At 39.0% G+C, this 27,197-nt stretch overlaps 1 protein-coding gene across 2 annotated transcripts in view; it reads left to right on the top strand.

Annotated features, from left to right (window-relative positions):
• The window catches only part of ARHGAP10 (Rho GTPase activating protein 10), a 367,040-nt gene that overhangs the window by 287,742 nt on the left and 52,101 nt on the right, over positions 1-27,197 (top strand). For both annotated transcript variants that reach the window (XM_049905921.1, XM_049905919.1), the window contains one exon: positions 6,641-6,791. In XM_049905921.1, coding sequence (XP_049761878.1) covers positions 6,641-6,791 — 151 coding nt within the window. The remainder of the gene's footprint in view (positions 1-6,640; positions 6,792-27,197) is intronic.

Below are 27,197 nucleotides of genomic sequence, written 5' to 3'. Positions count from 1 at the left end.
GAAATACGTCTCAGCTTCCATAGCTGAAAAGCCTTAAAAAATAGGAAAGTGCTTTCTTGAGTTAGCATCAGTGATTTGGTGCCTGTCCTTATGTGGAACATGGGAGCGATGGTGGTTCAGAGGTAGAATTTTTGCTTTCCATGCAGGAGACCCAGGTTTGATTCCTAGCCAATGCACCTCATGCGTAGCCACCACCTGTCAGTGGAGGTTTGTGTGTTGCTGTGATGCCGAACAAGTTTCAGCAGAGCTTCCAGACTAAGACATAGTAGGAAGAAAGGCCTGGTGATAACCAGCCAATGAAAAGCCTGTGGATCACAAGGGTCTGATCCGCAACCAATCATGGGATGGTGTAGGACCCAGCAGTGTTTAGATCACTTGTGCATGGGACTGCCATAAGTCTGGGGCAACTTCATGGCAGCTAACAACAAGAACAACAACAACTTATCTGAATGGTAGTTTAGCTCTCTGAAACGTTAATACAACTTAGAGCTTCTTGAGGGAGTGGTTGGTACTTTGAATCTTTGAAACATGTTACACCTAATTAGGATTTGGAAAGGAAGGGTTGATTGCCTATGTCCAGTGCCAATTCTTCTGAAATTACTTTTCCTGCATTTTGATTTTGACTTTGGTCCATCCAAGGCAAGTGCAGAATGCTGGGAATGATTGTCTAAATCAGTGTTTTTCAGCCTTGGCTACAAGAAAGAATCACCTGGGAAGCTTTAAAATGTGAACCAAACCAAACCAAACAGAAACCAAAGCCCAGAACCTGGTCCCAAATATTCTGATGTAAATTTGACAATCTGGGATTTGAACCAAGGTGGTGGAAAGGGATCAGGTCAGTCCCTCTGGGAGCACCAGAGTCACACGTCCTTGACCTGCTTTGCTCTGTAGTCTGGCTTGTAGTCTGGGATGTCCTTCGGGGTGGAGGGGAAGGTGATGGAACAAATTGTCAGCATTTCCACCATTCCCGTTGGCACTGATCTACCAGGAAGGTCTCTTGGGGAGGTTATCATCTATCTAGTGTCAGTTTTTGGAATATAACTTTTCCATTAAATTATTTAGACTTTGGACGTAGTGGTTCTGTATATTAACATCCCAAAGGTATTTACTGTATGTAAGGACCAGACACAGGCAAGTCACACTGGATCCACTGAGCCTGGAGGATTCCTCAAGACAGTTGCCCTGGAATGCTCTTCAAACCCTGAAGTCATCTTTAAACAAACAAATGAAACAGCTGAAAACGTCATTCTTAAGTATTGTGCTTTAAAAAATAAAATTGTTTCGATGAGACACAACAGTAACTCTAAAGCATAGATGAAAAATTTAGGGGTCAGTGAGTCTAAATTAATGGGGATGAAACAACTAGAGCAGAAATAACGAGAATATTGACACAATGTGAAGAATGTAAGCAGTATCAATGAAAAATATGTGTTGTTGTTTTTAGATGCCGTTTAGTCAATTCCAACTCATAGTGACCCTGTGTACAACAGAACAAAACACTGCCCAGTCCTGCCCCATCTTCACAATCGTTGCTATGTTTGAGCCCTTTATTGCAGCCACTGTGTCAACCCATCTTGTTGAGGTCTTGCTCTTTTTCGCTGACTGTCTACTTTACCAAGGAAGATGTCTTTCTCCAGGGACTCGTTCCTCCTCCTAACATATCCAAAGTATGTGAAATGAAGTCTCACCATGTTTGCTTCCAGGGAGTTCTTCTGGCAGCCCATGGTACATTCAGTAGTCTTCACCAACACCATAGTTCAAAGGCATCAATTCTTCTTTGGTCCTCCTTATTCATTGTCCAGCTTTTATGTGCATATAAAAGGCAATCAAAAATCCTATGGCTTTTCAATCAAAGCGACGTGCAAGCCGCCACAGTACCACAAAAAATGACAGACTATTGGTGGACAATATGTGTAGAAATTGTTAAATAGGAGCGTGTTTTGAAGTGTATATTTTCATTAAAAATAAAATTAAGTAAACGAAATAAAACAGGTGAGTGAGGGAGGTATTCCAAACGTTGGTCGCAGGTGCTTTTTTCTTCCTTGGAATTATATTGTCACATCTTTTCCTCTCTGCCAGTTATCATACTCTTCTCAACTTCACTTCTCTCCTGTCTTCCCCACCACAAACTGCTTAAATCTGAATAATGACAGACGGCAGTAAATCCAGCTGTGGACAATAGTCTAGGCAGCGGAGGACTTTTAAGGCAGATAAGTAGTTTGCTATTTGCCCGAATGCCCTATTGGAACAGAGAATCTGTGGAAATATGGTGTTTGCAGGTTACCAGTTGGAGCACTAAATTAAATTTTCACTAGCAAATATTTGTCCACAGTAATTTAAATCGTTTTTTATTCCATTTATACATGAGGGGGCAGTATGGTACTATAAAGCAAATGCCCTGTTGGAAATGTTTATTTTTATTAGTATATAATCATTTTTAGGTGAGAACTTTTGACTGTGCAATTAAAACTCCAGTATGATTGTCGGATTATTAAATGTAATACACGTATGTAAATGATACCGTTACTCATAGACGCGGATGAGTGCCTGTTTCTATTTGAATGTCTAGATAATTTTGTTACAACAGTGGGACTTCCACGCAGTGCCTTTTATCGTGAGCTTTACATTTATGCTTTGTTTAAAGCTAGCTGGCTTGCTCCCCATTTCTGGCTGCCAGCTGAAGAAGGTCAGCCTTCTGAAGATGCACTGTCTGTTATCTCTAGACATCTTATTTTGCAGCTTCATTGAAGACCGAAGGGTCTCCAGTGTTGTGGGTGACAGGAAACCTCTGAACTCAGGTCTTGGCGGCTCTGGAAGGTCTGTTATAAATCACCTCTATGTAATATGCTTCCCTGCATGGCACAGATTGCTTTTCTCAAAAGAAAAAATTGCTAAGCAAAGAAGCAGTACATTCTAATAAATGTTACTATACCGGCACATAAATGACATGGTAGATAAATCAAGGTGCTAATATTCTCTGTTTCATAAGCGGAGAGGAAATTATAAAGACCAGTTAGTTGGAGGGTATTAAATGAATCGATAAAATCTACAAAAAACATTTTTTAAAATATTTTGTGTTTTTGGTGAAAGTTTACACAAGAAATTAAGTTCTCTTTTAACAATTTCTATACATATCATTCAGTGACATTGATTAGATTCTTCACAATGTATCAGCATTCCCATTATTTCCATTTTGGTCGTTCTGTTTCCATTAATCTAGCTTCCTTCTCTCCTCTCTCCCCCTGCCTCCTCATCTTTGGTTTAGGGTAAATATTAACCATTTGGTTTCATCAAGACAATTATCTTGAGAAGCACAGTACTCACAGGTGATATTATTTATTTTATGGAACAATCTGTCATTTGGCTGAAAGGTGGCCTCTGGGAGTGGTGTGAATTCCAAGTTTAAAGATTATCTCAAGGCGATAGTCTGGGGGGAGGGGGGTTCCTCTAGCCTCTACCAGTTCAGTAAGTCTGGCTTTTTTTTTTTTTTAAAAAAAGCAGTTTGAGTTTTGTTCTATGCTTTTCTCTCATTCTCTCCGGGACCATCTATTGGGTCGCTGGTTAGAATGGTCGGTAGTGGTAGCCGGGTACCATCTAGTTCTTGTGGTCTCAAAGTAGGTGATGTAGTTGTTTGTGTAGACTCTTGGTTCTATAGACTAGTTTCTTTTTTGAGTCTTTGGTTTCCTTCTTTCTCTTTTGTTGCAGATGAGTAGAGATCAACAGTTGTATCTTAGGTGGCCACTCACAAGCTTTTAAGACCCCAGATGCTACTCACCAAACTAGGATGTAGAACATTGTCTTTATGGACTATATTATGCCAATTGACTGAGTTGTCCTACGAGACTATAGTTCTAAGCCCTCAAACTCAGGTTGTATCTACGAAGTATCCATAACTATGCCCCCTATGTGCTTTATTTTATACTTGAAAATATATGCAGCACACATAAACATGTATATACATATGCCTACAGTTATTCTTATATGCCTTCCTGTACATACTGGTGCATTCTTGTATATGTACATAATCAAACACTATTTTTCAGTTATTATTACTGTTGTTGCACAATTGTATGTCCCCGAATGAATTTTTTTTTTTTTTACAAATTTCTAGATAAACAATTCGTTGACATTAGTTACATTTATCACAATTTGTCAACATTCGCTTTAATTGTGACTGTATCCTTCTATTTGTGCTCAAATACTCGTCTTTACTATGGTTGTTCTGTACTCACTACTTCCGCACTCAGAGCCACATGTCCATCACCAAAAATAACAACTCTGTAAGTTCTAAAGCATACTCACTCCTACCCCTTCTCCCTGGTAACCACCAGTGAACATTGGTCTCTCTATATTTATCTAGTCTTGTCTTCCTATGGAAACCCTGGTGGCATACTGGTTAAATGCTACAGCTGCTAACCAAAAGGTTGGCAGTTCAAATCCGCCAGGTCCTTCTTGGAAACTCTAAGGAGCAGTTCTACTCTGTCCTATAGGGTGGCTATGAGTAGGAATCGACTCGGCAGTGGGTTTTTTGGTTTGTCTTCTTATAAAAGAGGATCATACAATACTTGTCCTTACGTGCTTGACTTATTTCACTTAGCATTATCCCCTTCAGGTCCATTCATATTATAATATGTTTTGCCCACTCATTATTGTTCTTTATGGTTGCATAGCATTCCATTGTGTGTACGTACCACAGTTTGCTTATCCATTCATCTGTGGATGGGTACTTCAGTTGTTTCCATTGTTTTGCTATTGTGAATAAAGCTGCAATGAACTTAGGAGTGCATATATCTGGTTGTGTCAGTAGTTTTAGATCTCTAGGGTATTTATTTAGGAGCAGAATTGCTGGATCGTGAGATGGCTCTATTTCTAGTTTTTTCAAGAAGTGCCAAACTGTTTTCCATAGTGGTGATACCATTTTACATTCCCACCAGCAATGAATAAGGGTTCCAATCTCCCCACATCCTTGCCAACATTTGTTGTTTTTTAAATCAGTGCCATTTTATTAGGAGTGAGATGGTATCTCACTGTAGTTTTGATTTGCATCTGTGTAATAGTTTTTTAATAGCTCATGATCATGAGCATCTTTTCATGTGTTTGCTGGCTGCTTGGACGTCTTCGTTGGTGAAGGTTCTTTTCATGTCATTTGCCCATTTTATAACTGGGTTCTTTGTCTTTTTGTTGTTGAGTTGTTGAAGTGTTCTGTGAATTTTGGAGATTAGACCCTTAACTGTTATGTCTTTTCTGAAAAATTTTCCCAGTCTATAGGTTCTCTTTACTCTTTTGACTTGATAATATCTTTTGATGAGCAGAAGTTTATACTTTTTTCTGAGATCCCATTTATCTGTTTTGTTTTCTTCTATTCATGCATTTGTTGTAATCCTTGTTATTCTATTTTTGAAAAAGATTGGGTCCTGTAGCTTTCTCCCTATGTTCTCTTCCACGAATTTTAAGGTTTTAGGTTTGATGTGTAGGTCTTTCTGCCATTTTGAGTTACTTTTTGTGTCTGGTGAGAAGTATGGGTCCTGTTTCAATTATCTGCAGGTGGATATCAAGTTTTGCCAGCACCATGTATTAAATAAACTTTCTCTGCCCTACTGGATGGACTTTGATCCCTTGTCAAATATCAGTTGTCCATAGACATTTGGGTTTAGTTCTGAGTTCTCAGTTCTGTTCCACTGGTCTATGTGTCTATCGTTGAACCAGTACCAGGCCCTTTTGATTACAGTGGCTATACAGTATGTTTTGGTATCACGGAGTGTGTGGCCTCCTGCTTTGTTCTTTTACTTCAGTATTGCTTTGACTATTTGGTTTTTTTTTTTCCCTTTCCATTCTATGAAAACATTTTGTGAAAAATGTAGACGGGAATCCAAAAGGTGATTTCCTAAGAACAAGTTATTTTTACAAGTGTAAGAAATATTTGCAGCCGTATATTTCTGTTTATGTAGTTTGAAAAAAGTTGAGGCCAGCATTTTGGCATAAATATAACATGTATGAGTCAGAATCGACTCAATGGCAATGAGTTAATGAGTTGGACATATTATTGGGGAGATCAGTCCCTGGAGAAGCACATCATGCTTAGTAAAGTAGAGGGTCCTTGAAAAAGAGGAAGATGCTCAAAGAGATGAATTGACATGGTGCCTGGAACAATGGGCTCAAACATAGCAATGATTGTGAGGATGGCAAAGGACTGAACAGTGTTTTGTTCTGTTGTACATGGTCGCTATAAGTCAGAACCAAATTCGACAGCACCTAACAACAACAATAACAAATGAAATTTAATGGAATGTTTGGTTTTAACATTTTTATTGTGACTACTTCCTTTGGAGATGAAAAGTTACGGTATTGTCTATACCTGGTAATGATAATGATACTTGTTCAGTTTTGGAATGAATTTATTTGAAATATATGTGATGATGCTTATACTTGATTTTAATCAGAAATTTTATTTTGAAGTTTTCTGTTAAAAAAATAGATAAAAGGTGTATTACCTATACCCAAAATGTGAAGGAATGGATTTTTGACTCCAGCCTGTCTTGAATGTAATCCAAATCAAAGGCTGTTCGTGATGATTTACTGTTGGAATACACCGGTTTGTGTTCATGGAAAACAATTAATGTCCTTTTTGCTTTGATTGCAGATTTTTAGGACCCTGCCTGATGCCACATTCCCTGAGCCAACCTCACTGTCAACATCACCCCCAAATGCTCCACCAAGGCAATCGAAGAGGCCAGGACAGAGGAATAAGAGACCCGTGGCTGTATATAATCTTTGTCTTGACTTGGAAGATGGTAAGATGTTAATTATATTTTTCAGCTTGACAGCATGTTGAGAATATGGCGTATCATGTCCTCAGGGCAAGCCACAGTTTTCCATTCTTTGGTTTTAATTTCTTTTTCCTTTAAAATTATAATTTTGGAGATTAACAGGGAGAGTAAAGCTTTCTTGTCAGGGAGAAAATGCAAGTTTCAGTTTTGTGTTTGTCTCTGTTATGCATGGTTCTTTTTTTATTTTTAAAAGACAGCTTAAATTTCTTTTTTTGGAGACTTGTGTGACCTCCTGTGAGGTTACATAACCCTGAGACAAATGGAAGAGTAACTAAAATTAAAGCAGATCTTTTATGAGAGGAGCTGATAAAGTCTAATGTTAAATACATTGTGATTAAAGGCACAGTTCACCATTGCCCTGGAGTTCGTGGTGCTGCACCTTTCTTTCCCTGCGTTTCTGACCTTCTCACGAGGCAGACCACTTAGTCATACAGCAGGGACTGCAAGTTGACCTGCCAGGGTCAAGATGAACGAACTGAGCTGCAGAGACTCTGGCAACTGGAAGCTCTCCCATCCCATCCAAGCTACCATGTCCCGGCTAATTGTTGCCATGTGGCAGCATGGTTTCACTATTGTTCCACTGCCCAGTTTTTAAGTGCTTAGAAATCTGAATGTTAAACATTGATCCATACAAAATAGGCTGTGAGCCACACAGAGGCCACTGATTGCTGACTTGTAACCTTGTAGTTATTGGTGTGAAGGGTGAAATGATGCTGGTATCAAATGCTGCGCGTTCAGAATGCATGTCTGAAACTGTGACTGCTTTGTTATAGGGTTTCAACTCAACTGAGGACATTTCTTGAATTTTGAAATTACTCTTCATTTTTCTTGCTACTCCTTCTTTTCCTACTTAAAAAAAAAATATATTTATATATATGTATATATATATACACATATATATAAATAAAATTCTTTTATTATTCTTTTGAGCCACCATGATTATATATTGGTTTGAAAATGTGAGATGATCATCAAAGGGAGAAAGGGGATGAGGAGGGAAACAAATACAGTGCCTTCACAACAGGCAGTGACATAATCATATATCCAGATAATAAACATCAAAGAGCAATAACAAGGCAGGTAACAACTATCTTCAACCCAGCTGACTTGGAGGACCCAGAATGCCTCCTGCAATAACACTGGGGAACTAAGGCCTTGTAGTAGTCTTTTAAATAGCTAAAGACCTAGATACGTATGATACAAGTATTAGCTTTACAGTCAGATCCTTATTTTCCAGAGCAAGGGCATGCATCAACCTATAATTTCAGAGCTTCGTTTAAAATCAACCTATAATTTCAGAGCTTTATTTTAGACATTAGTTTCAACTCCTGATCCCAGCTAACTTTTTTATTCTTTTTTTTCCCTCACTTTGACTCTCTCTCAGTAGAGTTGCTAATAAGGAGTAAAACTGACTGGCTTGAATTGCACCTTCTTGTATATCTCACTTGTCCTCTAGTGGAAGTGTTAATAAATAGTGAAATAAGCAAATGCTGGAAAGCAGGAGGAGAAAAAGAAACCAGGAAGACAGAATAATACCTAAATTGGCTAATTGTTCCTTAAGGAAGACTGCATTCACTATATTTCGTAAAGAAAGTGACCAAAGAGGCAATCTTGTCTTAGGACCACTTCTACTTTTTTGGCGTTTTTAGGAATTGACTCACAACATCTAGTTTATGTATTATATTAATCTTTTGATGATTGGATTGTTAAGTGATTATGAGTGGACAAGAAGTTATGATAATGGTCTTCAGCATATCTTTTATGTAAATATTCAAGATGGTGTACAGTCATGGGTTCCCTAATTTTTAGGTGATATAATAATTCTTAAAAATTATTTGATTTTAAGGGAAAATATTGTCAAATATTCAACTCCTTTAGTCTGTTTCCAAGTTCATTATTGATATTTTCTTCTGTATTTTGTATTTTACAAAGTACTTTATGACTTTACGTTAATCCTTCTTGATTGCAGCTTTGGATTTTATTTGGACAGCTGTCAGAATCAGGAAACTCCACGAGTTTGGTCATAGACTGATTTTATTTCATGTTAGAGGTTGTAAGATAAAGCAATAAAAACTATTATCTCCCCCTGCCCATTTTCCCCAGCTAAGCTTTAAAGAAACTTAAATTGTGTAGAAAGAATTATTTCATAGAGAACAATGTTTTGGCATACACTTTTGTATATTGTGTATTCTAAAAAAAACTGGTGACCATATGTCTGTCTGTCTGTCGCACTGTGGAAGCATCAAAAGAAGATGGAAGGACTATTACAGAGTCACTGTAGTAAAAAGGATTGGTCCATGTTCAACCATTTCAGAAGGTAGTATATGATCAAGAGCCGATGATACTGAAGGAAGAGGTCCAAGTTGCACTGAAGACGTTGGCCAAAAAAAAAAAAAAGCCTCCAGGAACTGGCAGAATAACTATTGAGATGTTTCAACAAATGGATGTAGTGCTGGAAGTGCTTATTTGTCTATGCCAAGAAATTTGGAAGACAGCTATTTGGCCAGTCATCTGAATAGATCCATATTTGTACCCATTCCAAAGAAAGGTGGTCAAACAGAATGTGGAAATAACTGAGCAATATCATTAAAATGACACATAAGTAAAATTTTGCTGAAGATCATTTAAAAGCGGTTGCAGCAGTACATCAACAGGGAACTGCCAGAAGTTCAAGCCAGATTCAGAAGAGGACATAGTATAAGGGATATCATTGCTGATATCAGATGGATCTTGGCTGAGAGCAGAGAATACCAGAATGATGTTTACCTGTGCTTTATTTACAATTCAAAGACGTTTGACTTTGTGGATCATAACAAATTATGGATAACATTGCGAAGAATGGAAATTCCAGAACACTTAATTGTGCTCATGAGGAACCTGTACATAGACTAAGAGGCAGTTGTTTGAAAAGAACACGGGGATACTGTGTGGTTTAAAATCAGGAAAGGTGTGTATCAGGGTTGTATCCTTTCATCATACTTATTCTATGTGTATGTTGAGCATATAATCTAAGAAGCTGAACTGTATGAAGATGAACGTGGCATCAGAATTGGAGGAAGACTCGTCAACAACCTGCGATATGCAGATGACACAACCTTGCTTGCTGAAAGTGAAAAGGACTTGAATCATTTATTGATGAAGATCAAAGACCACAGCCTTCAGTGTAAATTACACTTCAACATAAAGAAAACAAAAATCCTTACAACTGGACCAATAAAGCAACATTATGATTAATGGAGAAAAGATTGAAGTTGCAAAGGATTTCATTTTACTTGGATCCACAATCAGCGCCCATGGAAACAGCAGTCAAGAGATCAAATGACGCGTTGCATTTGGCAAATCTTCTGCAAAAGGTCTCCTAAAGTGTTAAAAGCAAAGATGTCACCTTGAAGACTAAGGTGTGCCTGACCCAAGCCACGGTGTTTTCACCTAATATGCATGTGAAACCTGGGCAGTGAATAAGGAAGACCAAGGAAGAATTGATGCCCTTGAATTATGATGTTGGCGAAGAATATTGCATATACCAGGGACTGCCAGAAGAACAAACAAATCTGTCTTAGAAGAAGTACAGCCAGAATGTTCCTTAAAAGGAAGGATGGTGAGACTTCATCTCACATGCTTTGAACATGTTATCAGGAGGGACAAGTCCCTGGAAAAAGACATCATGCTTGGTAGAGGGTCATCGAAAAAGAGGAACACCCTCAAGGAGTTGGATTGACACAGTGGTTGTAACAATGGGCTCAAGCATAACAATAATTGTGAAGATGGTGCAGGACTGGGCAGTGTTTTGTTTTGTTGTACATAGGGTCGCTATGTGTTGGAATTGAGTTGAAGACACCTAACAACAAAATTAGAGATAAAATGAAGAGGTGTAAATACCCTTTTGAAAGGAAACATAGTGAAAGGATACTAAAAATCTATTCTTGTTACCGATTATCACTTAGCACATTGAAAACTTTACCTCCTCAAAAAATGAAATAAAAAGATATATTCTTGTCGCTAGAACTTAAATGTTGTTTCAGTAGCCTGAATCATCTTATGTAATTGTCATCTTCACTTGAAGATTTCAAAATGATTAATCTTTTTTGTATTTTTTTATTGAGGGTAGTTGAGTTTTTCCCATATTTATCTAATTTTGGTATGCGTTAGAGCCAATTTTGGTTGATTATTTTTCCTAGGTTATACGAATGAGATAGAAAACTTTAATGCAGAGGTTTCCCTGACCCTTTGATCTTCTCATTGTAGTGTGAGTTAAATGTGACTTAGTAAAATCCAGAACATACAGTTTTTGCTTAAAAATTAGATAGACTATCTGCCAAGATTCAAGGAACTGATTTAACCAAGTTCTAGCATGACTGGAGACTTTATTCAGCCCTATGATTTGGTTACAGATTTGGTATTTGAGTGAAGTGGTTTGTGGTATGTTATTTCTTCTTCTGCATCAAATTGAGTATGAAACTATGTGATGTATCAAACAGCCAACCCTGGAAAATACTTAGAATTGGTTTCAACTGAACATCAAGCAGATCAAAAAACCATTAGCAAAGCATCAGCAAGCCTGTTAGCATAAGCCGCTGTAGGATAATAACAAACCATGAGAATCCACTCAGTTGCCTGGAAGCAGAGAATTCCAAAGGCTGGCATCCAATAGGAGATAAGTCCTCTGCTGTTGGACACGATTTTTATCGTTTTACTCAGTGCTCCTCCATTCCTCCACATACCCCAAATTGAGGGATGACCATTCAACTAAAGAAGCTGTGTCTTTACTTCAATGAAGGTTTTAATTGGGATTGGCGTATTTATCCATACTGTGTACAAATAGCTCATTATTGTTTTTTGTAACATATGATTAAACTTATTATTTGCAGATGACTTTAAAATTCTAGTTACTTGCTTTGAAATCTTTATTGATAATTAATATGAGCAGAAATTGATAGAATATTTAGTTAGATTTCTTACAATAATGCAGATATTAAATCTTTACTAAAATTCTTGTTTTTTATTATTTTGTAGAGCTATTTTTTTTTTTTATACTGTTCATTTTCATATAGCATTTAGTAGTCTCATGAACTTCACAGTTAAGTAGATTTGTCAAAGTTACTTGTTGTGAAATAGCATTTATGGAGCCACAAAACGTGAGGTAGGTTACTAAGTGGTAAAAACAAGACTAGAAGTCAAAGGTTTGCTTTCATTCCACTCTCAAGTTATCCTTCTAAGTTTTTACTTCCTTAGAACTAGTAGTAAACTAACTCTAAAAAAGTTTAGTGTATATTACATGTTTGTTTTTTATCCTGCCCGCTCCAAATATATATCCCTGCTACCTCTTATATAAAGAGGGGCTGTTGTCTTTGCTGTAATCCCCCCAAATACCAGGCAAGTTCATGATGCTATCCGAGATGAAAATGACCTTTGTTATTTTTCATTCAAGACAAAAGAAACATTTTAAAAGAAGGTTTGGGAGATGGCTTAGTTTAAACAGAACTAGACATTGACGGGACTAGTTTTTGTTTGTATCTTTTTGGGTAGCTAGATGTTCTGTGCCTGTCTTCTTTTGTACATGATATGTTGTTGGGCCTGGTCTCCTGAACCTTCCCTGAACTGGCTGCTAATTTTCCAGGAGATGTCTGGGTCTCTCCAACATTCTGAAGGTTATATGGAGGACTTAAATAGCAGGACTTGCCACCAACTTTTCCTTCTGGATTGCATCTTTCTTTCTTTCGACATGTTTGTCTTCCTCATGCCCTCCTTTCACAGATGGGCAACTGGCCCTGCTCCAGAACCAGTCTATCCTTGTTGTTAAAAAAAAAAAAAAAAATTTTTGGTGCCATCAAATCAGTTCTGACTCATAGTGACCCTATGTACCAAATCCTGCCAGGTCCTGCACGATACTTGTAATCGTTATACTTGAGCCCATTGCTGCAGCTACAGGGTCAATCCATCTCATTGAGGGTCTTCCTCTTTTTTGATGGCCCTCTACTTTACAAAGTATGATGTCCTTTTCCAGGGACTGGCCCCTCCTGATAACATATCCAAATATGTGAGATGAAGTCTCACTATCCTCCCTTCTAAGGAGCATTCTGGCTGTACTTCTTCCAAGACACATTTGTTCGTTCTTCTGGCAGTCCATGGCATAGCTAATACTCTTTGCCAACACCGTAGTTCAAAGGCATCAATTCTTCAGTTTTCCTTATTCATTGTCCAGCTTTCGCATGCATATGAGGCATTTGAAAATACCATGGCTTGGATCAGGCATACCTTAGTCCCCAAAGCGATAGTTTTTCTTTTTAATACTTTAAAGAGGTTTTTGCAGCAGATTTGCCCAATTCAATATGTCATTTGATTTCTTGACTGCAACTCCTATAGGTGTAAACCCCGGTGACATAGTGGTTAAATGCTATGGCTGCTAACCAAAAGGTCAACAGTTAGAAACTACTAGGTGCTTCTTAGAAGCTGTGGGGCAGTCCTACTCTGTCCTATAGGATCACTATGAGTTGGAGTCGACTCCTTGGCAATGGGTTTGGTTTGGTTTTGGTACGTCTATAGATGTTGAAAGTGGATCCAAGCAAAATGAAATTCTTGACAACTTCAGTATTTCCTCCATTTATCATGGTATTGCTTATTGGCCCAGTTGTGAGGGTTTTTGATTTCTTTACGTTGTGATGCAATCCATAGTGAAGGCTGTAGTCTTTGATCTTCATCAGTAAGTTCTTTAAATTCTCTTCACTTTTGGCAAACAAGTTTGTGTCACCTGCATATTGAAGGTTGTTAATGAGTCTTCCTCCAATCCTGAAGCCACATTCTTCATAAAGCCCAACTTCTTGGATTATTTGCTCAGCATACAGATTGAATCCAAAAAAACCCAAACCTGTTGCCGTCGACTCAATTTCGACTCATAGTGATCCTATAGGACAGAGTAGAACTGCCCCATATGGTTTCCAAGGAGCACCTGGTGGATTCAAACTGCCAACTTCTTGGTTAGCAGCCATAGCTCTTGACCACTATGCCACCAGGGTTTCCACAAATCGAATAGGTATGGTGAAAGGATACAACCGTGACACCTTTCCTGACTTTAAACCATGCAATATCCCCTTCTTCTGTCTTCATTCTGTTTGAACGACTGCTTCTTGGTCTGTATACAGGTTTCTCATGAGCACAATTAAGTGTTCTAATATTCCCATTCTTCATAATGTTATCCTTAATTTTTTATGATCCACACAGTCGAATGCCTTTGCATAGTCAATGAAACACAGGTAAACATCCCTCTGGTATTCTCTGCTTTTAGCCAAGATCCATCTGACATCAGAAATGATATCCCTTGTTCCACGTCCTCTTTTGAATCCAGCTTGAATTTCTGGCAGTTCCTTTTCGGTGTACTGCTGCAATCAATTTTGAATGATCTTTAGCAAAATTTTACATATGTGTGATATTAATGATAAAAAAAACCTACCTGTTGCCGTGGAGTCGATTCTGACTTATAGTGACCCTACAGGACAGAGTAGAACTGCCCCATAGAGTTTCCAAGGAGCACCTGGTGGATATGAACCGCTGACCTTTTGGTTAGCAGCTGTAGCACTAAATCACTCTGCTACCAGGGTTTCCATTATATTAATGATATCATTCAATAATTTCCACATTCTGTTGGATCACCTTTGTTTGGAATGGGCACAGTTTATTTATTTAGGAAACTTAAAAAATTGTGATTTATAGCGAGCTGAAAACAAATCATCTTGAAAGCCAGTTGGCAGGATTTAATATTATTTTAGTGTGGGTCTTACTGGAGTGTTGTGCTGGCTCTTACACATTGAATCGTGGATGTGCTAACTACAGAACATCTGTTATTGTAGTCCTGCAATGTGGTAGATGCCACGGTGGGGAATGCAGAGCCTTATAAGCAAAAAAAAAAAAAAAGACAATACTCACTACTGTTGAGGAGGAGGTGGATAAACCGTGATGTTTTCTGGAGGCATGTTCATTTTCCTTCTGTCCTGAGTAGGGACATGCCCTGACCTGCAACTGTCTCTAAAATCAAAGTAGGACAAGTAAGTCACAATATGGATGTTCTTTTCCCCTAAGTAATATCAAAACAGAAATTTGAGTGACTACCTAACATTTAAATGAGACATGTCAATGAGAATAATGGGGATTATATAAATTAGCCATCTCAGGTATGTCAAAAGAATATGGTTGTATTTTGAGGCATAAGCAAAAGAGTAGAAAGCAGGCCACAGGAAGGCCTTTTTAAATGTAGATCTTTCTTTTTTCAATCAGAGAATATGCAATGCCAGTAGCAGTTTGGAGTTTTTCTGCCTCTGTCCTTTATTAGTGATTTTTATGGCACTGAATACTAAAATTAGAATTATACCTCAAATCTATTAAAGAGCTTTTAAACGTTTCTTAGCATGCCACACATGGCTTCTGCTCTTATTCTCAGTCTGTGTGTCACTCTAGAGTGAAACACGAGGCAATATGGCAATTCCTTCCCAGTAGTGTGGATGGCAGTGAGCACTCTGAGGAAGAGAACTCTGGAGCTACAGTGGGTACCAAAGGTTTCATGGAGAAACATTGAGCTGAGCCATTTGGCAAGTGGATGGAAAACTGTTTCAGATGAGAGGACTAGCATGGATGAAGGCATGGCAGTAGCAGTGAGCAAGGGCAGGCATGGAGGCGAGGAGGCAGCCAGCCTGGTTACCAAGGGGGCGTCTGAGACAGCAGTTAGTGACAGGGTGGCCTGACGAGACCCGGACAAGAATGAATGAGGAATCCTGGGCATGGAGGCACCATGAGTTGGAATCAACTCAATGATAATGGGTTTCAGTTTTTTATATGAACCATGTGGAACTCATTTCCCAAGAAAGCCCTTTTAGAAATCCTCTTTGTGAAAACAAACTTTTGTAGGTGAATCCTACCTATGCTGCTTTCCCCAGAAGTTCATCAGGACATTCCTGTGTGAGGAGAACCACTGTAACACCATCGCTGGTGTGCATTTTCAGTGACATTCTATAGCTATTGACATTTTCTCACAGACCTATCTGATGAGCTTGACTCAGAATTATATAACTATAATTAGCCGGGCACAAGAACTTCGTCTTAAGCTCAGCAATCTTTCTTCCCTTGATTTTCATCTCTTTTTTTTTTTTTTGGCCTGACATTTAATGGGTGGGCTTTGGATAATAAATTCCTGAGTACTGAGGCCTGTGGCTATCTCCTTAGAGCAACGTTATGATTCCTTGATATGGAATTACTGTGTCGTGAAGTTAAATCCAAGACTCTGCTTGAATCAGTGACAGTATATGTAGACAGATTATTTCTTAGCCCATTTTTACAGCGATGAGATCAATGGGTTGGAAAAGGCAGCCAGAAATTTCAGGGCTGTAATTGAGTTGTGACGTTCCCATAAATCATGGAAGCCTCCTCCCCTGCCCTGGCACCTCCCTGATGTTAGCGACAAAGGAAAAGGCAACTTCTTATGTGACTTCCTATGTAATCTTAAAAATGCTTCTGTGTGGGATGAAAATTTCCCCTTTTCTTAGGGGAGGGAAAAAAAAAACTTAAAAAACACAGAGCTGCTTCCGTGGGGAAAAGAAGTTCATGGCAGGTAACTAGAATTTATAGAAGAGAGAAAAATTCTTTAAAGCTTATCTCCTGGTGGTGTGGGTTTTTTCCCTTAACTTCTAATAGCTTTTATTTTAATTTCTAGTTTTGAATTCAAGCAGCTGTCACTCTCTTTATAGCCTTCTTTGAAACTCTTGCAGTGTAGGAGGTAGCAGAGCTGTCTAAGAAACATCTTTTCAAACCAACCAAAGTATTGTTTATCCTGAATGAAATAGAATTTTTAAGGCTGTCAAGAAGGACTGATTAGAAACGTTTTCTGTGGTAGCGAGGAGGGTGAGGAGAAATCTTGAAGGGAAAGGTGTTATCTTAGTGTGGCCAGTTCTAAGTGACTCCTATCACAAAAAAGACTCTTATGGACCATGATAAAAATTACCATGACATAAAGGTGTAGTCTGCAATTAATGTAGCAAAACAAACCCTCGCCGAGTTCGTTTTTACGTACTGAATCCGTACCAGCTGTTGGGGGAAAGAAAAACAATACAAGATTGAATCAGCCATGGAGACTATTTCTACTTGTATTTGTCATGAGCTGTCCGTAGTCCATTTTTATTAGCTCTGTATGGCAAGCTGTACAGCCTGGCTCCATCTGAATGCTCAATTCTGCCTTCGATGGCATTCCTGTGGGTCTTCTGAGCAGTATTTAGAAGGAGTCCAGTACCACCTTTGGATTAAAAAATCTTCAGGCCTGCTAAAATGAATTCTTAGGCTGGCATTTTGGATCTATTCATATTCTTTAAAATCAACAGCATAGTTTTTTCAGGTTGAAAACCTGATGATGGTCATGATTTTGCTTCTGTGTTTGGGTTAGAATAGAAATGGTGGTAATTTCAATCTCTGTTTGTTATCTTAAGGTATACTCTTTCTTTAAATTTTTTATACTTAATGCAAGCACGTGGTACAAACGTCAGAGAGTAATAGTGAACAGTTTTAGAATACCATATTATAGATCAGATACTGTTCTTATCAACATTTATTAAACCTGTGCAGTTATCTCAACAATCCTCTAGGTAGTATTGTTGTCCCTATTTTATAGTTGTAGAAATTGAGGCTCAGAGAGGTTCAGTGACTTACCTGAGTCTCATAGTTGCAAGTGATGAAGCCAGGGTTGAACCCAAGCAGTCTGACTCCAGAAATGCCAAACAAAAGTGATATCATGAATAGTTTTTTCTTCTCCAGAGTCAACAACATTGCCAGTTTTCTTGTGAATCCTTTCGCAGATAACCTATGCATTGAAAACAATGCGTAGGCTTACCAAAACCAAAAACCAAGCCCATTGCTGTCGAGTCAATTCCAATTCATAGTGACCCTATAGGACAGAGTAGAACTGCCCCGTAGGGTTTCCAAGGAGCCGCTGGTGGTGGATTCGAACTGCCGACCTTATAGTTAGCAGCCAAGCTCTTAATCACTATGCCACTTAGTCTAATTTATTTCAGAAATAATTTTTAGTTTTTCCATTAAAAAAAATTGAAGACCAGTTTTATTTTAAGGCAATTAGAGTTGTGGTCTTGATACAGGAGATGAAGGAGAAAGAAGAGCCAGAGATGACTATGGACCTGGGGTGTGATACAGCTTAGCAAAAATGGGCCATTTAGGAGGGGGAGGTGGGAGGGAAGCACCTCATTTTATTTCAGTGATATAGTATTAAGTACTACAAATATATTTTATCATGATTTATGTAACTACTCACCTAAATAAACAAACATCTTGTCTTGGGTAAGTTACGGTGAACCTATCTGAGGCATCTCCTTTAACAAGCTGTTATACATTTGGAAATTGAGTGCATTGAGTAATTTGTTGCTGCCTGAAAATACTGGATTTTGCTGTTAGTTTCTTCTCTTTTCTCTAAAAATAATTTTATTTGTTTTTTATTGTGCTTTAAGTGAAAGCTTACAGCTCAAGTTATTTTCTCATACAAAAATTTATGCACACATTCTTATGTGACCCTAGTTGCATTCCCTATAATGTGACAGCACAGTCCTTCTTTCCACCTGGATTTTCCACATTCATTCCACCAGCTCCTGTCCCTTCCTGCCTTTTTATCTTGCCTCCAGATGGGAGCTGCCCGTTTTAGTTTCATGTATCTACTTGAACAGAAGCACACTCACAAAGGATGTCATATGTGTCTTACAGTCCAGTCTAACCTTTGTCTGAAGAGTTGGTTCTGGGAATGGTTTTAGTTCCAGGTTAACAGAGAGCCTGGGGGCCATGTCTTTCGGGGTTCCTCCAGTCTCAGTCAGACCATTAAGTCTGGTCTTTTTACTAGAATTTGAGTTCTGCACCCCATTTTTCTCCTGCTCCATCAGAGACTCCCTGTTACATTCCCTGTCAGAGTGGTCATTGGTGGTAGCCAGGCACCATCTAATTCTTCTGGTCTCAGGCTGATGGAGTGTCTGGTTTATGTGGCCCTTTTTGTCTCTTGGGCTAATATTTTCCTTGTCTTTGGTGTCTTGCTCCAGGTGGGTTGGGACCAACTGATGCATCTTAAATGGCCCTTGCTAGCTTTAAAACAGTTTTAATAGATAATATACAGTCACATGCTGCATAACATCTGTTGGGGCAATGTCTGACCACATATATGTCCATTGTGCCATCTGTGCATAAAAAACATTAAAGAAACACTTCCAGATACAGTAAAACATCTTTCACATCATAATACAGTAATAATAATAATAATGTTTTGATGCATGTCACAAAGTAGTGCCCATTATTACGAACCATTGTTATGTGCCTCGAATTTTTAATATAATAGGCTTTATGGGGGGTTGGTTCATAACTGTGGGTTGGGCATTCATAGCCCAGGGACTGCCTTATACAATATGGTGTTCACACAATGTCCAAATCACATAATGTCCTGTTTCACAGAACGTATCATGGACACTAAGCGATAAATGACTGTATTTCTGTGTCTTAAAAACCAAAAAAAGTATAAAAAGGATACAAAGTGGAACGCCCATCGACTCACTTTCTGAATCCTACTGCATCTGCAAACTGGATCTTAACCAGTGATATTAAGAGTTTAAATCATAAAAGTTGCCATTTTTGTATGTAAAAAATATTTAATGTCATCGATATCAAATTTCTTTTTGCCATTTTGTAGGTCAAAAATAATAAAGCACCATGTGGTTAAACATATAGTTTCTTTTGTGTCCTTTTTCAATAGTGTATTACTTGTTATGCACACATATGTACATATATATGCACACACATACATAATATGTATTTAGTTTACAGAAGATTCAGCTTATCATGGATGTAACCTGTGCTGTGTAGTTTGTGTGCTGAAGCTGAAGAATTTGATGTAGAAGGAATGAGAAGTAGAAACAGAGTGAAAGGATATGGAATCCCTCTGGCATGAGTTGACTTGGAGGTCTTTCACTGGCACCACATTGAGAATGGTCAGCTCTTGATGTTTAGTATTTGCCTGTTAGGCTTAATGTATCCTTCACCTTCTAAGGTTCCTGGGTGACGCAAACGTATTATGCTGAACTACTAACCTAAAGGTTGGTGGTTTGAACCCACCCTGTGGCACTGTGGAAGAAAAGCCTGGCATTCTGCTTCTGTAATGATTATAGCCAGGAAAACCCTATGGTGCACAGTTCTACTCAGTAACATGTGGGCTCGCCATGAATCGGAATTGACTTGACCACATTGGGTTTGGTTTAATTTTCTCCTTCTACTTAGGGTATTCTCACATAGTCACATTGTCCTAGCATTTTTGGGACCACTACTACTGGAAATGGAGCCCTGGTGACTCAGTGGGTAGGTGCTTGGCTGCTAACCAAAATGTTGGCAGTTCAAACCCACCAGCCTCTCCTTGGAAACCCTGTGGATTTCTTTCCTATAGGGTCATTATAAGTTATCGACTTGATGGCAATGGGTTTGGTTTTTGGTTATTACTGGAAATATTTAATCAGCAAAGAGTTTTATTGAATGGCAGAGTTGTTTATGGTTAAGTTTGGATTTATTAAACTAACCTGGATTTAAATGTCTGCCCTTCTCTTGCTGTCATTGGTAAACCTAAAACACCAAACCCAGTGCTGTTGAGTCAATTCCGACTCATAGCAACCCTATAGGACAGAGTAGAACTGCCCCATAGAGTTTCAAGGAGTGCCTGGTGGATTCGAACTGCCGACCTTTTGGTTAGCAGTTGTAGCACTTAACCACTACACCACCAGGGTTTCAGCTCAGCTAATCCCCCTCTAAGCCTTACAAGTTTGGGGCAATAACTTCACAGGGTTTTTGCAAAAAACAAATGACTTACAGATGTAAAGCACCCAGTGTGTGGTAAATGCTCAAGAATTCTTAATTATATCTTCCTGAGGGCCTGATGCATGAAGTAGGAGGACTTCAGATATTCTTTCACAGAAAATGTAACAGTCATATCAGTTATCTATTTAACGTGATATTATTTTTAGTTATTTTGGTCCAGTGTAAGGTATAATACCTAGGTGTATTGGTTGCTAGTGTCTTAATTTGGCAATTGATTAAAAACTAACATCCTTTAGGTAAAAGGAATAATGGGAGGAGGAGGACAGGTAAGAAGCAAGGAGGTCCAATAGTCTTCATTGTCTCAGCTGTACTGGTGTTTGTGTTTTGAGCACAGTACTCTGAATTTCCTGAGCTGTCAAAGTGGCAGGCTTCCTCAGAAGTTTATGGAAGACATTTTGATTCAGTATCAGATTACTTTTTGATGTCTAGGGATAATAGCACATATTTGTTATATTTTGTGTTTGTTTATGTAGGCAAAAATCTCCGTATCTAAATAAATATCCCAGGACAGCGATTATGATGTAAAAATGCTCTCTAAGCAGGTAGCTTTGACTTCTACTGCCATTGAAACCCAATTGGTCTTATTTGCTGTATAATTGAATTGCTATAGACTTTCATCGACCTTTGCAAGTAGTAGAGGTCGTTCCTTGAATTGTAACCTAATGCCTGTTAGCCGCTGTTATAATTTTATAATGGGGGGGTGGTCTGTATTTTATGTCACGTAATTATAATATATAGCTGATTCACTCATCAGCTTTACTTAGCGTGCACCTTCAGCATATTTTAGCCATCCAGTAGCTTTTTGGGGCAAGCGTTATGCTTAATTTTTTTAAATCCTTGGGCAAAGCTGTATAGAAAATCTACTTTATAATTTTATGGCATTTTTATTACATTCGTTTTTTGTGCCTTGATACGACATTTTAATTTATAGTTCAAGAGTCACCTTTTTTTCATACTCTGTCTCTTTGGGGATGCATATCTGTATGTAGCTTTGCTTTTATTATGCTTTTGGGATGGGGCGTGGGAGAGATTTTTCCTTGAGAGACCCTTCTTTGCTGGACACAATATTTCCAGATTTCAGATAAAAGAAAGTATATTACTGTAAAAACAGCGTGGGGGCAGTATCTGACCTCCTCCAACCCCACAAGGGGGAAGGAGAACCGAGAGCAACAGCGTAAGGCTGACTCGCGTGAGGTGGATGCTGGACGAGCCTCCTCTCTCCGCCATCTTTACTGACTCACACACCAGCCGTCCCGCACACAGCACTCTCTACTTCTCTGCTGGGTTTGATAATTCATTGTAATGGCCACACAGAACTCACAGACCATACTCACGATTATGTGGTTTGTTATAAGGGAAGTAACAGTTACAATTCAGGCTTAAGAACAGTCAGGATACAATTCTTTCATCAGGATAGCCTCTCCCCAGCAGTGCTTGCAGACACACTTCTCCCCGGCCCTCAGTCTCTGCCCAAAGGCACTCAGCTTTCTTTCTCCATGGGCCAGAAAGCCCACCTCACTGTCGGGCTTCTGCTGCTGGGTCTTTTCTGCTGGTCTCGCCTTTCTTCTTGGTGGTGGGCTCCTCCTCTCTGCCTTGGAATTGCGTCTCTTTTAAGGCAAAATTGACCAATCCCTTTGGTAGGCCATAATTACCCTATCACACAATCACCTGGGTGGGAGTTATAAGACCATGGCTAGAAAGGCCACACACAAAAGTGGTCACAGTGAATTATCCTCATGTAGCCACTGACTGTCATCAGTCTGTATGTTATTTAGCTTCATTACGTGGTTCCCATTATAGTTTGTCTTGTTGCGTGAGGGAATGTTTTGCCCCTTAGCCAGCATGACATTGCTTTAACTTGTACTATAATTGAGAATTGGGGTTAGTAGGGCTTTAAGAACCTTTCCTTTCACTTAGCAGTTTTAACCTGCATTTCAGTGCATCTCTCACTGCTGAGAAACACAATTAGCTTTCTTTCCTTGACGGGGTAATTGGCCCCATTTCCCCCCAATGTAAGACATAAGGAAGATTTTCTGGGCAAAGAATGTAGACTGTTTTAAACAGTAATCTTTTACTACCTACTACTCTATGGACGGAAACCCTGGTGGTGTAGTGGTTAAGTGCTACGGCTGCTAACCAAGAGGTCAGCAGTTCAAATCTGCCAGGTGCTCCTCGGAAACTCTATGGGGCAGTTCTACTCTGTCCTATAGGGTCGCTGTCAGTTGGAATCGACTCGACGGCACTGGGTTTTTTTTTTTTTTTACTCTAAGGACTGGAGCCCTGGTGGTGCAGTGGTTAAAGCACTAGGCTGGTAACTGAAAGATCAGCAGTCTGAACCCACCAGCCGGCAGCTCTTCAGGAGAAAGATGTGGCAGTTGGCTTCCATAAAGATTACCGCCTTGGAAACCTTATGGGCCAGTTCTGCTCTGTCCTTTGGGTCACTATGGGTTGGAATCAGCTCGATGGGAACAGGTTTGGTTACTCTATTGTCAGGAATGAAGAGTTTTCCTTGAATGGTTGGGTTGGATTTGCTTTTTAAAGAAAAATACTCAGTTACATTTTCAATTTAAAAAGTTCAATTTTAAAGAGTTTCCTAACCTATCGTTATTATTCTTATTTGTTTAATAAATGAACTCTGTGTGTGTATGTTTCCAGTTAAGGAAAATTAATGGATAAGATAATATGACCTAGAACTCTTAATTCTTCTTCCTAGGTTTTGAGGAGGATAAGAATAAATCTCTGGCCTGAAAAATATCTCAACTTTATTCTAGTCTTGTTCTGGAATTTTTCTTTCTTTAGTTCTTACCTGTTTGATGCCCTAATTGATGGTACTTGATTAACAAAGTTATGTCAGTTCTTTGGCCATTTCAGTTGCTGAAGTAGACTAGCACATGGAAAGATGTGAGGTGAGTGCCAGAGTTTCTCTGGCTGCTTAGGTGGTAATTTGGTTTTGGATCTGACCATGACCCTTCTCCTCAGGCCATGCTGCTAACATACTGTTTTGCAGTGATGGGTCATTCCATTTGGATGCTGCAGCGTCCAGTTAGAGAAGGTCACAGAACTCGTGAGGCTCTTGCCTAGCCAAGTGTCTGGGAAGGTCATGAAGGAACAAGCCTATTCACTTTTCTTCAACAGCCAAGGAGGTGGACCACTTGGAAGAAACCAATCTTAGATAATCAAGCGAGGCAAGATAGGCTGTTCCTCAGTGTTGTTTAGACGTGGCCTTTTCCCGTTTTTCCTGAGTCTCGCAATAAGTTTGGGTATCTGGCAGCCCTGGTGGCAGAAAGTCAGTAATTATGGGAGTGGTGGTGCTAAGGATAAGATGCAAAAACAAAACTGTCATCCTTTCTTTGGAGCAGTAGTGAATGGTAAACTATTCTGAAAGACATGCTCTTTCAGTCAGAGTTGGAACTCTTGAATGTTTCACTGCCCACAACAGTTTCACCCAGTAGTTTGAAAGTAAGCAGACATTATGATGTAGTTCCAAGAGCTGGGGAAGAAGGATAAAGCCATGGAAAACCAGAGTGTCCTTGAATATTCTCGTTAAAAGCAGAATTCCAAACTCGATGGGTCATTGCGCTGATTTTTTTAGTATGACAGATCAACGGTGTCTCATTTCTTGTCAAGTACTATACTTTGTCCTGTATTAGCCACTGTTTAGAGACCTGCACTGCTTGGTCAGCTCTACTCTTCTGATGTGCTAGATCGTTAAAGAGCACATGGTAGCTATATCCTTGGTCTCCATTACACTTAAAATTCAATTGTTGTTACCCATCCCTTTATGAAAATTGGTTGAGAAATGTTTTCTTTCCCCCCCTTTCTACTGGTTCACATACGAAGCTTCTCCCCAGCTCCTAGGTGTATTCAGTTTTAGTTATAGGGGTCACTTCCACATTTGTTGTTCAGCCTTACATTTTGATTACAATGTCAAATCCAGCAGCATTTTGGGCGAGGGGGAGGGAAAACATAAATTTTGGCTTTTTCTAGTTTATACTAGAATAAGTTTCTACTAGAATAGTGTACTAGTTAGTTACACTACTACTGTATCATTAAACGCTAGTTTTGCCATGGTGTAAAATATAACAACACAGACTTTATTTTAGCAAAGTAGAAATTATGCCAATCTATATGAGACGAGTTTGGAAGTACTGTTTTTGATACTAGGCACCCCTTCTCTTTCAGTACTGTGAATGTCCTGGGTAACATTAGGAGGAAAGAGCATTATGGCTTGAAGTACATTTAATGATGTCATGCTATCTGCCACATGGTGGAAACTATGGCATGAGTATATCCTGCTTAGTTCAAAGGTTATGTTTTAAACAGTCTTATATAAGTTAGCAACACAAACAAATGAACTCTCTTCCTAATCCCTGTTTATAATCCCCTCTCGGCTTCAGCCTCTTCCCATCAGCTTCACTCCCAGGGCTGTTACCAGGGAGGAGTCAGATTGCCACTGTGACTTTTGCCCAGAGATGTTTATCTTGGAGGATATCCTTTCTCTCTTCCCCACCTCCTGATCTCTCTTTAGCTTCAGATATTAAGCCTAAATTCTGGTGCTTGAGTCCTCCATTAATATATCATTATCATAGCAGACACAGAGTTTATGTCATTGGGCAAAGAAGAGTTTGAAATACTCTGAACTTATTATTTGGTGGCCTTTTTTTTTTTATGTAAAAGATAAGAACTACAGGGTGACAATAGTATAATTATATGCAAAATGACAGGAAAATCCAGGCACAAGGGGAGAGGCATATGGGATGGATATTAACCTGAGCAGCTTTGCTTGCCTTCTCCTGGTGGAAGAGTGAGTCCGCCTAATTTTGTTTGAAGTTACCCCCAAAAGTAAATCATGTTTAAGCCTTTAGATTTATTGCCCAGTATTAAGAGCGAGCTTTCATGTTAGGAGCCCTGGTGGTATAGTGGTTAAGAGCTTGGCTACTAACCAAAAGGTCAGCAGTTCAGATTCACCAGTTGCTCTTTGGAAACCCTATGGGGCAGTTCTACTCTGTCCTATAGGCTCGTTACGAGTCAGAATTGACTCAACAGCAACGGGTTTGATTTGGTGGTTTTGTATGTTAAGTCACGTTTTCTCGTTGATTTTCATTGTCTTTTTGGAGTCCCTGTCCCCTCCGAAAGTCTTACATACTAACCTTGCTGATTTTCACTGGCATTTTGGATTTTTTTTTTTCCCCATAAAGTCTTCAATACTACTCTTGCTGATTTCCAGTGGGATTTTGCCGATTTTTCCCCCAGAAAGTCTTACATACTAATAAAAACAATACTTAAGAATATAAGCTTTTACTTTATGGAGTAGCCTGATTGTATTAATGATAACCTATTGCCATCGAGTTGATTCTGACTCATAGCGACCCTAGAGGACAGAGTAGAACTGCCCCATAGGGTTTCCAAGGTTGTAATGTTTACAGAAGCAGACTGCCACATCTTTCTTCTGCAGAGGGCTGGTGGGTCCTAACTAACCTCCGACCTTTCAGTTAGCAGCCGAGCACTTAACCACTGTGTCACCAGGGCACCTCTTGTGTTAATGATAGTAAACAAGTAATCCCTGTTGCATGAGTACCAAACCAGTGGCCGTAGAGTCAGTTCTGACTCATGGTGACCCCATGTATGTCAGAGTAGAACTGTGCTCCATAGGATTCAAGGCTGTGACCTTTGTTCCAAGGTGCCTCTGGGTAGACTCGAACCTCCATCTTTTGGTTAGCAGCTTGAGTGCATTAACCCATTACACCACCCAGGGACTCCTGAGTGAGTACATCAAACATATTTCAGTAAATTTTAGCTTTATTGAGAATTCACACCAACTGAATTTAATTTGAGTATTTAAATAGTCATAATGACTCTTTCACTAGCAGTATTTAGGAAAATAAAAAAAGGAAACCCTGGTGGCGTAGTGGTTGAGTGCTACGGCTGCTAACCTAAAGGGTCGGCAGTTCGAATCCGCCAGGCGGTATTTAGGAAAATAGTCTACTTAAACATGACATAAAATGACCTTAGCTTTTTATGTTTCCTGTCTTAAGCTATAAAGTTCTCTTTGGTATTATTTTGTTGTGTCTCACAAGTTTTGATAAACTGGTTTTATCATTGATTCTAAATATTTCTTAATTCCTGTTATGATTTTCTTTTTAACCATATCTAGTTTCCCAATGGAAACCCTGGTGGCGTGGTGGTTAAGTGCTACAGCTGCTAACCAAGAGGTCGGCAGTTCGAATCCACCAGGCGCTCCTTGGAAACTCGATGGGGCAGTTCTACTCTGTCCTGTAGGGTCGCTATGAGTCGGAATCGACTCGACAGCAGTAAGTTTTGTTTTTAGTTTCCCAACATATGGAAATTATAAAATCTGTCCTTTTGTGTATTAAATTCTAATTATTTTGCAATTATGATCTGATAAGAAAATCTGTATAGTATTTATTCCTTAGAATTTATAAACACTCTATAAAAAAAAAAACACTCTATAGGCACCCTTTAAAAATA

The sequence above is a fragment of the Elephas maximus genome, chromosome 13 (genome assembly GCF_024166365.1).
Source record: "Elephas maximus indicus isolate mEleMax1 chromosome 13, mEleMax1 primary haplotype, whole genome shotgun sequence".
Classification (NCBI taxonomy): domain Eukaryota; kingdom Metazoa; phylum Chordata; class Mammalia; order Proboscidea; family Elephantidae; genus Elephas; species Elephas maximus.
The sequence above is the reverse complement of the archived record's forward strand: the minus strand, read 5'-3'. Positions and strand labels throughout refer to the sequence as shown.